We start from the raw sequence: 17682 nt of genomic DNA, 5'->3' as shown, positions 1-17682 counted from the left end.
GATGCTTCAATACCAGGCATTTATAAATGGAAAATAACTCATTTGTTGGTTTCATGGATAATGGAGGAAGTAGAGGCACCAGTTGCTTGTTTCTCCTAATCTCTCATCCCTGTTCAAGTCATTCATGAAAAATAGTATTGCTGGCACAGATGAGATAATAATGGTTCTTGTTTAACTATGACTTAGCTATGCTAGGCTCTGCCAGAGTTTCTATATGGAGTATGTTAGAAGAGTGAGCATGAATATACAGTATGAATAGGGTGGATGTGGCATATTCATCTCACCTGGAACTGGTGACCCAGGCTTAATTTTCTTATAGGTATTTCTTCCCTGGACCATTTTTCCCAAGCGATTAAATAGTAAGTGGGTCTTAATTAGCAAATATGCATTTAGAGGAATAGGAGCTTGTTTGGGGCTCAACTGCTTTTCCTTGCTAAAGGGGACAGTTTAGTAATATTCAGAAATTAAAACTTTCTTAAGATTCAGACCCATTGACTAGCACAGGGCTGTTATCCTTACTTTTCTTCTCATGTGTGCAGTGTTTGAAGACTTGCTCTTCTCTAATCTGCTGAGGTGAGATAATCCTTAGAGTATCTTTTATGAAACTCCCCCATAGAGTATACCTTGATCCAAGAAATGAGAAAATCTTGAGGAATGTAAGGACCATATATTTTCAAAAATTTTTCTACGAATTTTTTTGAATCTAAGTATTTGATAAGAATTGGGCAAAAAGAAGATTTAAGAATATATTTTCTGTAAAGAACTGGATTTAACATTTTCAATGTTTTCGATTAGAGTTGGCAAGCTTTTTTGGTAAAGGACCAGATAGTAAGTATTAATATTTTAACCTTTGTGGGGCAACATCTGCCATGACTACTCAACTCTGCTATTGTGGCACCAGAGAATTTCAGAAAATATGTAAATAAATGAGCTATGGTCTAATAAAACTTTATTTACGGACACTGAAGTTTAAATTTCATATAATTTTAATGTGTCATGGAATATTCTTTTGATTTTTTTCAATCATTTAAACATGTAAAAATCATTCATAGTTCATGGCCTGTACAAAAATAGGTGGCAGATTAGATTGGGCCCATAGACCATCGTAATTTTGATTCTTGTAGAATTGAGCACAGGTCAAATAAGAAAAAAAGGTTATTTGAAGGGTTTTTTTGTGTAGGAGCTGGTTTTTTGAAAAGATAAACAAAACTGATAGACCGCTAGCAAGACTAATAAAGAAGAAAAGAGAGAAGAATCAAATAGATGCAATAAAAAATGATAAAGGGGATATCACCACCGATCCCACAGAAATACAGACTACCGTCAGAGAATACTATAAACACCTCTATGCAAATAAACTAGAAAATCTAGAAGAAATAGATAAATTCCTTGACACACACACTCTCCCAAGACTAAACCAGGAAGAAGTTGAATCTCTGAATAGACCAATAACAGGCTCTGAAATTGAAGCAATAATTAATAGCTTACCAACCAAAAAAGTCCAGGGACAGATGGATTCACAGCCGAATTCTACCAGAGGTACAAGGAGGAGCTGGTACCATTCCTTCTGAAACTATTCCAATCAATAGAAAAAGAGGGAATCCTCCCTAACTCATTTTATGAGTCCAGCAGCATCCTGATACCAAAGCCTGGCAGAGACACAACAAAAAAAGAGAATTTTAGACCAATATCCCTGATGAACTTCCATGCAAAAATCCTCAATAAAATACTGGCAAACCGAATCCAGCAGCACATCAAAAAGCTTATCCACCACAATCAAGTGGGCTTCATCCCTGGGATGCAAGGCTGGTTCAACATATGCAAATCAATAAAGGTAATCCAGCATATAAACAGAACCAAAGACAAAAACCACATGATTATCTCAATAGATGCAGAAAAGGCCTTTGACAAAATTCAACAACCCTTCATGCTAAAAACTCTCAATAAATTAGGTATTGATGGGATGTATCTGAAAATAATAAGAGCTATCTGTGAGAAACCCACAGCCAATATCATACTGAATGGGCAAAAACTGGAAGCATTCCCTTTGAAAACTGGCACAAGACAGGGATGCCCTCTCTCACCACTCCTGTTCAACATAGTGTTGGAAGTTCTGGCCAGAGCAATCAGGCAGGAGAAAGAAATAAAGGGCATTCAATTAGGAAAAGAGGAAGTCAAATTGTCCTTGTTTGCAGATGACATGATTGTATATCTAGAAAACCCCATCGTCTCAACCCAAAATCTCCTTAAGCTGATAGGCAACTTCAGCAAAGTCTCAGGATACAAAATCAATGTGCAAAAATCACAAGCATTCTTATACACCAATAACAGACAAACAGAGAGCCAAATCACGAGTGAACTCCCATTCACAATTGCTTCAAAGAGAATAAAATACCTAGGAATCCAACTTAGAAGGGATGTGAAGGACCTCTTCAAGGATAACTACAAACCACTGCTCAATGAAATAAAAGAGGACACAAACAAATGGAAGAACATTCCATGCTCATGGATAGGAAGAATCAATATCGTGAAAATGGCCATACTGCCCAAGGTCATTTATAGATTCAATGCCATCCCCATCAAGCTACCAATGACTTTCTTCACAGAATTGGAAAAAACTACTTTAAAGTTCATATGGAACCACAAAAGAGCCCACATTGCCAAGTCAATCCTAAGCCAAAAGAACAAAGCTGGAGGCATCATGCTACCTGACTTCAAACTATACTACAAGGCTACAGCAACCAAAACAGCATGGTACTGGTACCAAAACAGAGATATAGACCAATGGAACAGAACAGAGCCCTCAGAAATAATGCCGCATATCTACAACTATCTGATCTTTGACAACCCTGACAAAAACAAGCAATGGGGAAAGGATTCCCTATTTAATAAATGATGTTGGGAAAACTGGCTAGCCATATGTAGAAAGCTGAAACTGGATCCCTTCCTTACACCTTAAACAAAAACTAATTCAAGATGGATTATAGACTTACATGTTAGACCTAAAACCATGAAATCCTAGAAGAAAACCTAGGCAATACCATTCAGGACATAGGCATGGGCAAGGACTTCATGTCTAAAACACCAAAAGCAATGGCAACAAAAGCCAAAATTGACAATTGGGATCTAATTAAACTAAAGAGCTTCTGCACAGCAAAAGAAACTGCCATCAGAGTGAACAGGCAACCTACAGAATGGGAGAAAATTTTTGCAATCTACTCATCTGAGAAAGGGCTGATATCCAGAATCTACAATGAACTCAAATAAATTTACAAGAAAAAAACAAAGAACCCCATCAAAAAGTGGGTGAAGGGTATGAACAGACACTTCTCAAATGAAGACATTTATGCAGCCAACAGACACATGAAAAAATGCTCATCATCACTGGCCGTCAGAGAAATGCAAATCAAAACCACAATGAGATACTATCTCACACCAGTTAGAATGGCAATCATTAAAAAGGAAACAACAGGTGCTGGAGAGGATGTGGAGAAATAGGAACAGTTTTACACTGTTGGTGGGACTGTAAACTAGTTCAACCATTGTGGAGGTCAGTGTGGCGATTCCTCAGGGATCTAGAACTAGAAATACCATTTGACCCAGCCATCCCATTACTGGGTATATACCCAAAGGATTATAAATCATGTTGCTGTAAAGACACATGCACACGTATGTTTATTGCGGCTCTATTCACAATAGCAAAGACTTGGAACCAAGCCAAATGTCCAACAATGATAGACTGGATTAAGAAAATGTGGCACATATACATCATGGAATACTATGCAGCCATAAAAAAGGATGAGTTCATATCCTTTGTAGGGACATGGATGAAGCTGGAAACCATCATTCTCAGCAAACTATCGCAAGGACAAAAAACCAAACACCACATGTTCTCACTTGTAGTTGGGAATTGAACAATGAGAACACATGGACACAGGAAGGGGAACATCACACCCCGTGGCCTGTTGTGGGGTGGGGGGAGGGGGGAGGGGTAGCATTAGGAGATATACCTAATGCTAAATGATGAGTTAATGGGTGCAGCACACCAACATGGCACATGTATACATATGTAAGAAACCTGCACGTTGTGCACATATACCCTGAAACTTCAAAGTATAATAAAAAAGAAAAAAAGGTTAATGTCCTTTTGCAAGAATTAACTGTCTCACTCAAGATTTGTGCCTAAATAGATGACCATCCACTACTACTGGAGCTGGACTAGAGGAGTTCTTCTAAACTGTGATAAAATTTTCTTCATAAAATAGTTATGGGGTATACATGATGGTGAACACAGAGTTCCAATACATAGAACATGACTTCATGTGATAATTTTAGCTAATGAAAATTGAAGATTAAAAAGTTATGGTTATAGAAGTAGCTGAGCTGGGGAGAGTAGAGACCCAGAAGCCAGGGAGGATAGAGGTTCCACAAGGAGTAAGTGATCAGAAGAACCAGGTTCTGCAGTGTCAGTTAGGATGAGTACTAAAAAGAGATCATTCAGATGGACAAATTTGATCATTGGTGACCTTGGGAAGAATAGCGTCATTAAAATGGTGGGAGTAGGAGTTAAATTGAATAGAATTAAGAAGTGAATCACTCAGGTAATGAAGAAAAAGAGTCAAGTTGAGAAGTGTGCTGGAGTTAAGGAAAGTCTAAAGGGCAGACAATATTGAGGGAAACAAGAATAAGATGTTTGATTTGCCTTTTATGCTTAATTTAGTAGACTTTAACAGTGTATTTACAAAGTTTTTACATCTGTTGTTATATAAACATCATTTGTTTTCATTTTAACAGAGAAATGTATCATGATTATATATGTCAGTATAAAGAAGTTTTGAAGCAGTACCAACTAAAATACTCAGAAACACCCTTTTCACGTGAATATTATGAGAAGAAAAGAGAACATGAAGAAATTCAAAGCAGAGTGTTGGCATGTACTGAACAATTAAAAATGAATGAAACAATTTTTATGAAATTTCGAGGTATTAATATTTTTGTTATATTGTTTTAATTATGATATCTTTGTAATAAAAGAATATAATAATCAGCTTATGCTGTGACTTTATTTTTCAGTGCCTGCTCCCTTTCTATCACTTACTAAATGGACATTAAGCATGTATCCACAATAGTATTTTTACTTATAATTTTTATTAGATAAGCATTATTTTGTATTTTAATTGTTACTGTGTTTCCTTTGTGAGAATAACATGGATTTGTTTTGTGTTTAATTAAAAGATTTTAAAGGTAATTTTAAAGGCCATCTTAGATTCATTTTCATGTATATTCATGTGATCAGAAGCAAGCAACTTTGGTGAGAATAAAATGGCATATGTATTTGGGTTTAAGTGGCATGTCTTAGGAACCAAACCAATGAAAATGTCATATTGGTCTGTCTTACCAAAGAAAATTCCAGTTAAATTGCTTGATTATTACTTGTTAGAATGGAAGGTGCAAAGGAGGTGAGTTACATTTATTCATTCATCATTGGAAACCTACTTTGTGCCAAGCAATACTGAAGACGATACAGAGCTCTCTTCCAAGGAGCTCAGAGTTTAGTAGGGAAGACAGACATGTAAATAAATAATTCTAATACAGTACCACTATAATAGATGCCTAAGTAATTCTTAATTGGTCTAAGTCTCACCTGTTTGTCAGAAAGATCTTCCCTGATGATGAACTTGAAACTTTAATCCTCTTTCAACCTCCACAATCCTTCATATGCTTTCCTATCAGATTATAACTCCACTGTTTGTACTAAGTCTTCTTTATCCCCACATTCTACCTTGCTTTCTGTCTGCTTCATTCTAAACCATCCTTTTAACTCTTCTGCTGCTAGCTTTTTCCATGTTTTGGTTTTATTCTCTTCTGTTTTTTGTTGTTCATTTGCTGCCCATTTGCTCTTTAACTTCTCAGTGGGAAGGGGCAAAAATTAGTAGACGCTGAAGGTATAGCAAGGGTTTAGGGAGTTGGATGTGGAATGGGATGGGATATAAGGTTGCATGACAAACAGGAAGAGGTGAATGGAGGTAGGAAGATTTGAAGATTAGGATTTAATTATCTGTATCTAACATTTTAATGGAAACTTGATAACAATAGACTTATAAATCATGATTCACTTGAAATTTTATATTCTAGCATGTAAATCATGCATATTTTAAGGCAGAATAGGAAAGCCCTGATTAATTTTCTCTGGAATTCTTATTAACTGTCACTATTCTATCATTTTCAAATTCTCCTAAATGGATTGTAATTTAGGACATTGTATTAGCTAATAACCACGTGGAATGTCTATTAATAGCTGAGGATTTTTTACTTGAAATTGGGCACGAATCCAGTTCAAGCAGAAAGTCCAAATCGAAGATCTGCCTCTATTTTGAGTTCTGTAGGGTACACTGATGAGCCTTACAGACCAAGAAAAGGGAAATTTGGTCGATTTTGTTTTTCTCCAGCATACTGTTGTTGGCTTGAAATGGGTATATTTTTAATATTGTCTTTGAACAAATAAATAATGGAAGCATAAGAATTTAAATTTGGGCCTGAATTATGTTTTATTAGTTATGCCAAGTGACAGAATGAACTTTGATTTAAAAAGCAAAAAAAAAAAAAAAAAACAAAAAAAACTACCCTGTGAAAATACTTAACTGAAATAATCCTAACAAATATTTTGTATGAAATGTTTTTTTAGCTCAATATATAACATAAACAATAAATTATCTTTGTTAGTCTGCCAAATGTTTATATTATTCTCCTGTTTTCAGATACTGTTTTTAATATTGCTTACTGTTTATATGGAACATACATATAAATGATGTCACATAATATTAATCATTTCTGATATGGTACATATATTATAAATATAAAATTTACTTATATGACATAGTTCCTTAACATAGAAAGTGTTAATTTGAGATGTGAAACACAAGATATTCTTAAACATGCCAGCAATCTTACCAAAAGTTCATCTGAATTGAAGAAAGAAGTAGATGAAATGGAAATAGAAATTAATTATTTAAACCAGGTATATATTTTGTTATATATTTCTAATGTGTGTATTAATGTATAAGTATAATGGTATGTTAGTTGACAGTTTTAGAAGAGCTATTTTTAAGAGAGCCTAATGTGGAGAAACGTTTAAGATAATTTAGATTACCTTTGGAGCCAAAGGGTATTTTAGGTACTGAATATATTAATTTATATTTTTTATTAAATTTATTAATATATTTTATATTAATTTTTATATAATTTAATATATATATTTAGGTACTGAATATATTTTGGGGAATAGTTTAGCTTTCTTTGAGGTCTGAGGAGAGAACATGAGGAAGGAATAAGATGCAACATAGTAACAGGATTTTAAAGGCATTAAAAGATCTACGCCAGTGTTTTTTAAAAAGGTAGTAAATAAAGAATTTAAACTTGAAAAATATATGACTATAATATTTAGTGAGCTAGGCTAGAACTAGTTTAACCTTTAAACTTTTCTTGGATACATTTGGATGTCATCCATGAAATTGTGGCTTTTATTTACATAGCTATGATAACCCATCAAAGTCGCTTCCAAATTCTGAGAAAAATTTGAATATAATACCTGATTTTCTAAATTTTGGAAAATTCTGTTAAATATTGTATACTTCCCATTCATTAAGTATGAGGTACCAAATAACAGTAATATCATTTTAGTAAACAGAAGAAAGTATATGCCATTTCCTTTAAAATATATGGTAACTGTGTCCTTATGTAAGGAATCAATGTCTACTTTGCCTATGATTATCTGTTTTTAAAAAGATGGGAGTTTGTTAAAATCTACATTTGCCAATGGAATTGTAAGGAAAAGTTAAATGGGTGTGATTTATTGTTAATTTTGTTTTTGTTTTAATAACTGTAAATAGAAGATAGTAAATACTATCAAAAATATGAGTCTTATTATATAGAAAAAACATAAGATAAAGCATATCTTTTTTACTGCTTTGCAAGTAATTATTTTGTTTTGTGTTCCCATTGTCTTTTTAGCAGATATCTAGGCATTATGAAACTAAGGCTCTTTCAGAAACTCTGGAAGAAAAGAACAAAAATACAGAAAACAGAAAAGAACTGAAAGAAAGGTATAGGTAACCTTTAAAATTAAATTTTATGTGAACAGATATTTTGCATCTAAAAGTTTGATTCTATATTCCATCCCAAACCACTAATATTTACACAGTATCTGTAAATTTTGTTGTGCAGGCTATTTTCTATTAATTTCTTATGAAAAATATTATTAACTTAAATATTATGAGCTAATACTAAAATCTGCTTGTTATTTAGTAAGGCTGAGGATAATGTGTAAAGAGAAATAGAGTAGCAGCAGCACATCTGCTGTTCTAGAACCTGTCAGTTGTATAAGTCGTCCAGTGTTTTCCATGATGGGCCAGCAATAGGAGTAAAACAGAAACAATGGTAGGAATAGCAAGGTATTTACTTTTTTATCACCCTGTCCACCTTGACCAGTTCTTCCTTTGCTATAGAGTGAAGATGAGTCAAAGCATGCTACTAAATGTGTGGCATCATATTTCCTTGTCTTTTGTTTTAATGGTGATAAAATAGAGATCAGTGATAGAGGCAAAAAAAAAAATAGATGGACTCTGCCTGTTATCGTATGACAGAAAAATAGATGTATTACTATTGCTATTTCTGATCAACTTTTACTTTTTCCCCCTACTTATATCCTTTTTCATTCTTCTGAAACTCCTTTCCTCAAGTTCCATGGCCCTTAATCTGATTTTTCAACACACTCTTCTGTCGGGTTAATTTCCCTGATCCTGCTTTTTTTGGATGTGTTATTTTCTCGATTCCTCCACTCCCATGTACCACATTCAATGCAAGTGTGTCTTTAATTTTATAATGAAGTTAATTGAAAAAATAGGTAAATAGACAGAATTTTACTTTATTGACTGCCTTTAAGAAAAATTCCATGTATTGACAGAAACATATAAATATTTAGTCATTTTTAACTCAATATATATTCTGACAGTGTTTATTCTATTTCTTCAATTTAGGTAAAATTTAGTGAAAACTATTCTTTCAGTAAAAAACTTAAAAGACCCATTTATGATTATAATACTGTTTTAACAATTTCTGTATTCATGTTGGTTGATTTATTTCTGAATATGTCTTTTTAAAGCTTAAAGTACCATGAAATCTGAAGCATGCTATTTGTAGTTACAAGTTTTGGCTTAAAATGTTTTTGACATGTGTAGAAAGTCTTTTGCAATGATTATATTTTAAAAATAAGAGTGGTCTATATTGAGAAGAGCATTGAACTTAATCAGGGGAAGTGTGTTTTTGCTCTGACACCACTACTAAGTAATTCAGTCATTTTGGGCAAGTCTATTAAATTTTTTGGAACTCAGTTTTATTATCTGCAAAGTGAGGGGTTTTATTATGTAGTATCTAAATATGCCTCCTAGCTTTAAAATATGTTAATTTTAACTTATCTAATATTTAATGTAATTCACCTTTTTTTTTAGAATTTTTGAAAAAGATGAGCATGTACTTGCATTGAATAAAACTCAAAGCAGTCAATTATTTCTTCCTTATGAATCTCAGAAATTAGTAAGACCAATAAAGATGCATTCTTCAGAACCAAGAGTTGCAGGTATAATATCTGTTTGTTATTCAAAAACATCATTTTTTTTTTGCAAACACACAGAAGAAATAGAAGGAAGCAATTTTATTTATCATTTGGTGTAAGTAAAAACAATACTGGAGACCTATAAACTCAGGAAAGTACTGCTTTGAATCTTTCTGAGAGCAAACAAAATATGTCATCTATACCTAACTTTTTTCTCTTTGAGAAAGGAATTATTCACACAATAAATTTCAAAAAAGGTGTTCTGGCCTAGTTGCACAGCTGTTAGAGGAGGATGAATATTTTTTCATTTGAGGAGTTGATTATCAATATGTGTGACTTAGGCAGGTAAAAGACTTATGCTAATAGTATCTGTAACTTGGTCACTGAGATATTTGAATCAAGTTTCATTCAGTGGCTCTGCAGATTAAATTAACTATTAGGCTGGTGCAAAAGTAATCACGGTTTTTGCCATTGCTTTTAATTAAAATTTAATGGCATTTACCATTACATAATGGTTTTGGCATTAAAAGTAATGGCAAAAATCATGATTACTTTTGCACCAACCTAATACATTATATTAGATTAACTACATTGGCTGGTTTCTTTGTCTCTTCAACCACTCTGTCTTCTTTGGTAACCCATTATAAAGGTACAGTTTTGTCAGTTGGTCTTTTGTTATTTCATCTTCATAGTTATTGTAAAGCTATCATATAGTAACGAATTAAGAGTTTTAAAATAATTTCATAATTCTGTATTTTAATTTAAACTAAAAATTCATGTAGACTTGATTTTCTAAATTACAAGTTTAGGTTAAATATTGGGGAAGATACTTGATTCTGTTTCCAGAATTGATTTAAAGTAGTACTATTTAATAATCTAGATATAAAAGAAGAAAGTTCTGTGAAGCAGTCAAAGCTTGCCAATATTGACTGTAGACAAAAAGAAAATGATACACAGGTAGGTGTCTCTCTTTAAGTAGTATAAATTAAATACCTGCTTGCATTAAATGTAATAATAAATGTGCTGCCCTTAAGACACAGAGGTGTGTGTGTGTGTGTGATAAATTTATTAAATCAGCCATTAGTGCAAACTCAAGGTCTAAAAAATTTAAAGGTGTTTCAATATGGCATTCTGATTATATACTGTAACCTGTCCCCTTATTCCTAAAAATAATAGAAAAAGATATTTTAAAATACCAAGCCCTGTACATAGTAGATCCAAAACTGTGAGAAATCCCTGAAGGAAAATAACAGGATTGGATTGAAGAGGGAAATTATTGCCCAGGACATGCATAGGAGAATACCGTTCTACAAGATAAAGGTATACAGATGATGAGTAAGGTAATTGGTTGTGTTACCTCAGTGGTAGTTAGTTTACTTAACCCCCTGTTCATCTTATATCCACTGTATCTTTGGCCAGGCATCAGCAATGGAATGACTGTCTCCGGGTGGAAGCAGTGAATATGGAAGTTTAGGTGAGAGAGATAGGCAGGTCCCCTGGGTGGTTCTTGATGCCCATGAAGAACAAGGAGCATACCACCCAGAGAGCTAACTGCTGGTGGCACACTTTTTTATCTTTCCCCATTCTTCCTGAAAGTAGTCCAGAGGGAAAGCCTCAATGAAAAATATAATTGTTCTTCCACTGGTAGTGGTGACCAAAGTAATTAGTGAAACTCAAGTGTAAATATGTATAACTTATAAAAATTTTTAAATCTGGTACTGAAATTCCAGATGATGTCAATATGGGATGAGGGTGGAAAGATAAATGAGAAAAATAAAAGTTTACCAGAGTTCTATTTTTTATTGAAGGATAGAGGTAGGGAGAAGATATGAACACTGATGAACTCTATACATTGTTGGAAAAATGTAAATTTATGCATACATATTAAACATTTAAGGGTAACCACCAGAAGAGAAATGAAATGTGTTAGTTTTAAAACAGTAGAAGAAAAAAGATAAAGCAAAATTAATTAGACCAACAAAAGACAGTAATGGGGGTAAAAATAAAACAGCTAGAAAGCATTGTAAATAGAAAACGAATAAGGTGCCAGAAATAGTTCTGAACAAGTTAGTAACCACAAAAATGTGACTGGGTTAAACTCCCATTAAAAGACAGAACTACTTCTATGGGATATGTAAACAAAATACAGGTATATGCTATTAAAGCAGAAGAGCGGAAACAACCTGACATTGAGGCTGAAAAAAAAAAAGAAAATGTATCAGGCAAATGCAAACGAAAACAAGGCAGATTTAACAATGTTGTACGAAACAGAGTTCAGGGTGAAAAGCATTAATGGTGTAAATATATTTCATATTTTTAAAAAGAATAATTTACCAAGAAATTATAAAAAAACCACGATGCACTAAATTATTTCAAGTTTCAAAATATGTAAAGCAGAATTTGACAGACTTTCAAAGAAATGGTTGAATACACAGTTAAAACAAGAAGCTGAATATAGCTCTCTCCAAAAAAAGTACTGATTGTGAGTTTAGGAGTTGAGTTTGGCTACATGTGAAACAATACAAAATCAAACCAGTGAAATAATAGCATCTTAAACAAGATAAACGTGTATTTTTCTCTTACTTGCCATAAAATTCTAAAGTAGGTCATTCAGATTCAGGACTGATAGCATCATCTCAACAATGTCATTATTTCTCAAGCTTCATCTATATTTTCTTTTCCTGCTATTTTTCATGCTATGCTTTTACCTCTAGGTCACTTCACGGTCAGAAGGTAACCATGTAAATTTGCCTTCCAGGCAGGAAAGAAAAAGGGGAGAAGGACTAGCCGAGTCAGCCCCATTTTTAAGGATTTTTCCTAGAAGCTCCGTAAACAATTTACGATATCATTTCATTGGCCAGAACTTGGTCATTTGGGTACCTCTATCTGCAGGAGAGGTTGAGAAACAGGGTTTTTTGTTTGTTTCTTTGTTTTTTAAAGTAGAGCACAAGGAGAAATTAGATTTTGGATAGGATAGGCAAATGTGCCACAGAGGTAAATCAAATAGGTGAAAAATAAATAAGGATTTAGGGAATCTGAATAGCACAATTAGCAAACTTTGTGCCCAACATACACAGAATACAGTTAAGTTTTTATTTGCAATATTCACCAAAATTGACCCATTACTAGAATAAAAAGTATATCTCAATGAATTCTAAAAAGTTGCTATTTTCACTTACCATAATTTAAAAAATACAAGTCAAACACAAAGATAGCCCTCTCCCAAAAAGCTAGCAAGATAAAGAGGGGGATCTGTATGTCCATATGTCAAAATGTCCATTATTTTTCTTCTTTCATTGAGGTGTAATTCATATACCATGAAAGTTACCACTTAAAAGTGTAGATTTAGTGGTTTTTAGTATATCATAAGGTTGTGTAACCATTATCACTCTAATTCCAGAATATTTTCATCACCCGAAACATTTGTAAATATTATCAAAACATAGTAATTATAACAGTGTGGTGAAGGAAAAAGACAAAGTGATCAATGGACTACATAAAAATAAAAAACTTATATATGACAAGAGACACTAACAAAGTTAAAAGACAATAACAGAATGAGCAAAAGATTGGTATCCACAATGTATACTATATAAAGAAGTACATAGTAACTCTTACAAATGAATAAAGTGATAATAAAAATGGACAAAAAATAAGAAGGCAGTTTATAGAAAAGGAAAGCTAAAGGATCACTAAACATAACAAGATGCCAGACCCCAGGAGTACGGGGGAAATGCAAATTAAACCACTGAAATGCCTGGTTTTACCTATCAGGTTAGCAGACTTAAAATATTTGCTTGGTAACATTTAGTGAGGTCAAGAATAGTGGAAGTGTGATTTGGTACAACCACTTTGGAGGACTGATTCACAGTATAAATTTATTACAAATAAAAATGTATATACTTAGCAATTCTACTGCTTGACATCTACTCGAAACAAATATTTGAAATATTTATACAGGTATTTGTACCAGGAGACATATAGAGACATGTATTCTCCTTGCAGGTGTGTCCAATCTTTTGGCTTACCTGGGCCACACTGGAAAAAGAATTGTATTGGGCCACACATAAAATACACTAACACTAACGATAGCTGATGAGCTAATAAATAAATAAATAAAATAAGACCTTGAAAAAAATCTCATGTTTTAAGAAAGTTTACAAATTTGTGTTGGGCCGCAGTCAGAGCCGTTTTGGACTGCATGCAGCCTGCAGGCCGTGGGTTGAACAAGCTTGGTTTAAAGCATACATCAAAACAGTAGCATCACTTGTTCTTTAAAGGAGGTTGACACTTTTTCTTATAGTTGAAGAGCATGGTAAGATGACAGAATTAAGATCAATGTCTGTTATAACAAAAATAAATGAGATGAACTTTTCTGTTAAAACTATATTTTCATTTTGAGTCAAATAACAAAAAACAGGGACTCTTTAAAATGAGTGATTCAAGGAGAACAAAAGGCTTGAAACAAACATTAATAAAACAATGGTTTAGATATTGATATTAAACAATTTGTTTTTGATACAAAGTCTTGCTGTGTCACCTCCAGGTTGGAGTGTAGTGGCGCCATCATGGCTCACTGTAGCCTTGAAATCCTGGGCTCAATGGATCGTCCCACCTCAACCCCGCCCTCCCGTCCCCTCTCCCTCCAGTAGCTAGGACATCAGGCTACCAAACTCAGCTAATTTTAAAATTTTTTGTAGAGATGGGGTCTCACTATGTTGTACAGGCTGGTCTTGAACTCCTGGTGCTCAAGTGATCCTCCGGCCTCAGTACCTGAAAGTATTGGGATTACAGGCATAAGTCACTACTCCCAGCTAGATATTAATATTAAACAATTTAAAGTCAAAATGGAATAATAGCTCTTTTATATGTATATAAAAAGGAAAGTTTCAGCTTTTAATCTTTTAAACTGTTGTTTTGCTTTCCTGTGTTAAATTTGAGAGGTTATAGAGAATGGAGGGACACAGAAATCAGATAATCAGTTGAGAAAATGGTAAGATTTAGTTGATGAGTCATGAATATGGGTGGTATAAATTTTAAAAGGTGTATCTTAAATACAGAAATACTACTACAAATCATTACTATATTTGTCAAAAACATTAATTTCTTAAACTTTTTTGTTTCTCAGTATTCAACTTAATGTTTTGTATGTAGTGGTTTCAGTTAATGTGTGTAGTTGTTGATGTTGATAATGATGGTAATGATGATAAGGATGAAATGCTAATGAAATGAGAGTTCTGAGTTGCTATGGCAAGCAAAAACTTTTTATTGCTTTGTGTAGCCAAGTCAGATGCTTAATTTCTTTCTTTCAGATATTTAATGACTCTGCTGTGGATAACCATGCAAAATGTTCACATATTATGACTATCAAAAGTTCACAAAAGTTTATGCAAGTCAGGTAACTTTTAAAAATAAGAAAATGCTTTAATCTCTGAAATAATTTATGGATGTCAACTCAGAAAAAATACAAAAATTATATTTATTCCATTTTAGATTGTTAACCCCACAGAAACAATCAAATTCCAATCAGTGGTCGGAAAAAGGAGATAAAGGTATTTGCCATTTATATTTTTTTTCTAAGAAGTAGGGGTAACAAATTATGTCAGGTTTTTATATTAGTCAAATAAATTGTTTGGATTGTTTGCATCTGTGGTTAACTGACCATGCATGCCTGGCTTTAAAATACATCTTCCCTAAATTTAAAACAAACACATTTTATTGTAGAATATTTGGAAAACAAAGAAAGATATAAAGAAAACAAAAATATCACCACTCAGACATAACTGAACATCATAAATACTGGTGCACACCGTTTTTTTCTATCCATTTTTATTCTTTTTCCCTCCAAGTTTGAATCATATTATATACATAATTTTTTATTCTTTTTTCCCACTTGATATACTGTTGAGGTTATTTCTCTATGTCAGTAAATAGATTTTATTTGTAATGACTGTATAATGTTCCATTGTGTGGATATGCCATAATTTATTTAGTCATTCTTTCATGTGGAATATTTTGGATTTTTTTTTCAGTTTTTTTACTATTATAAATAATGCCTCTATATTCTTTTACATTAATCTTTTAATACCTTGGACTATTTTCTTTGAAAAAAGTTACTGAAGGATCACAGGATGTATATATGAATTTATCATCCCCAAGTCATCTAGCTTTTCTAACTTTGGCACATCCTTGAAAATATGAACTCATTCTCTCTATGTATATACGCACACATGTGTATACATGTATGTATTGTATATTAACATAATCACATGTGAGTGAATGTATATATAATGTATACCACACAGATGGATATATATTTTTGGTAAACTAATAATGCATAACAATTGCTCTATTAAAAGTATATAAAAGTTCATCCCTTTTTGTCTGATAACTGACTTTTGTTTTGAAGTTTTAAAAATGCCTTATTCTGACAGCATGAAATAGATGTATATTTAGAATGTTCATTTAATATACTATGAGTCTTTTTCTCTCACTTAGTATAGGATTCACCCAACACAATATGCTTATTCCACATAGATGTTCCTTCTGGGAGAAAAAAATTATATATTACCTGTGCAGGTGATCTGTTTTACCTGTTTATAATCTATATATGCCAAGCTGACAAGAGTGTTAGACAAGGAGGAATAGCTAATCTCTAGGAACATGGGGAAATGAATATATCTCACATAGCCCTACCTGCTGTTGAGCATATATAGTGAGGCTTTATACCCAAGAATAAATACAATTACTTTGGAACTTAAATTTTTTTTTCAATAATTTTCAAACCCAGCTTTTGAAGAACTAATATGTGGTAAAAATCATACTTATGACTTAAATGTAAGAGACAAAAACTATAAAGCTCTCAGAAGATCAAACAGAAAAACATCTTCATGACTTCAAGATAGGAAAGGATTTCTCAAGCATTAAAAAGTCCAATCATGAAAGAAAGATGGAGAAATTTGGCAATATTAAAATTAAGAGTTTCTGTTTATCAAAAGATACCATAAAAGAGTACAAGGGCAAATAATATATTTGAAGTACATAAAACTTTCAAAAGAGTAGTTTCCAAAATGTGTAAAGAACTTCCACAAATGAAGAACAAAAAAGCAGACAACCCAATTAAAAATATGTGCAAAGTATAAAAGTATACACTTTAGAAAAGAGAATCTTTTGTGGCAGATAAACATATGAAAATCAGGTAACTCAAAATAAAACTACAGTGAGGTATCATTACACATCCACCAGATTAGCAAAATTCAAAAAGTCTAACAATACTAAGTAGGAGAATGTAGGACAATAGGAATTCTCCGTAAACTATTGGTGGGAACTCCATTAATAAATGACTACATATTGAGACCATACCTAAATTATAATTGGAGCTAATCATTTTGCCTGGTGATACTGAATGATTTCCTGGAGTAGTTCAGAATGACAGATTACCACAAAAAATTGGTACAAGCGTTTGGAAAAATTTGGCATCTAGTAAAATGAGAGATATACATACCCCATACCTCATAGTTCCAATCCTAGGTATATACCTAGAGAAATAGAAGTACATACGTACAAGGATATATGTAAAAGAATGTTCATAATATCTTTGGTTGTACATGAAAGCAGAAACACTTCAAATATCCATTTACAGTAGAATGGATAGATATATTGTGTTTGTGCAATGGAATACTTTACATCAGTAAAAATAAGAGAACTGTGTCTTTGTGCAATAATATGGATGCATCTCACAAGCATATGCAAAACAAAAACCAAAACATAAGAGCATACATATGTTATTTTATTATATAACATTTAAAACAGGAAAAATAGGCCATATTATTTAGATGATAAAACAATATAAAGCAAACTAAAGAAATGATTGTCACAAAAGTCAGGATAGTGATTACCTCTGAGGAGCAAGACATGGTGAATATGAAACCTTTTAGAGTGCTCATGATGTTGTATTTCTTTCCCTGGGTAAAGAAACAAGGGTATTCTCTTTATAATTTTGTTTGTTAAACTGTTCATATTATGTTTTATTCTCTTATCTGTATGTGTTATGTTGAACCATATGAAGTTGC

At 32.8% G+C, this 17682-nt stretch overlaps 1 protein-coding gene across 4 annotated transcripts in view; it reads left to right on the top strand.

Annotated features, from left to right (window-relative positions):
- C15H14orf39 (chromosome 15 C14orf39 homolog) overlaps positions 1 to 17682 on the top strand; it is a 79705-nt gene that overhangs the window by 39051 nt on the left and 22972 nt on the right. For 2 of the 4 annotated variants that reach the window (XM_054530707.2, XM_054530706.1), the window contains exons 6-13: positions 4795 to 4982; positions 5074 to 5116; positions 6898 to 7018; positions 8014 to 8102; positions 9507 to 9634; positions 10491 to 10567; positions 14923 to 15008; positions 15104 to 15162. In XM_054530707.2, the coding sequence (XP_054386682.1) occupies positions 4795 to 4982; positions 5074 to 5116; positions 6898 to 7018; positions 8014 to 8102; positions 9507 to 9634; positions 10491 to 10567; positions 14923 to 15008; positions 15104 to 15162 (791 nt within the window). Of the gene's footprint in view, positions 1 to 4794; positions 4983 to 5073; positions 5117 to 6897; positions 7019 to 8010; positions 8103 to 9506; positions 9635 to 10490; positions 10568 to 14922; positions 15009 to 15103; positions 15163 to 17682 lie in introns of all 4 variants that reach the window. The other 2 variants (XM_002824819.3, XM_054530705.1) reach the window with 1 other exon arrangement.

Source organism: Pongo abelii, chromosome 15 (assembly GCF_028885655.2).
Source record: "Pongo abelii isolate AG06213 chromosome 15, NHGRI_mPonAbe1-v2.0_pri, whole genome shotgun sequence".
Lineage (NCBI taxonomy): Eukaryota > Metazoa > Chordata > Mammalia > Primates > Hominidae > Pongo > Pongo abelii.
This window is presented reverse-complemented; position numbering and strand designations above follow the sequence as displayed.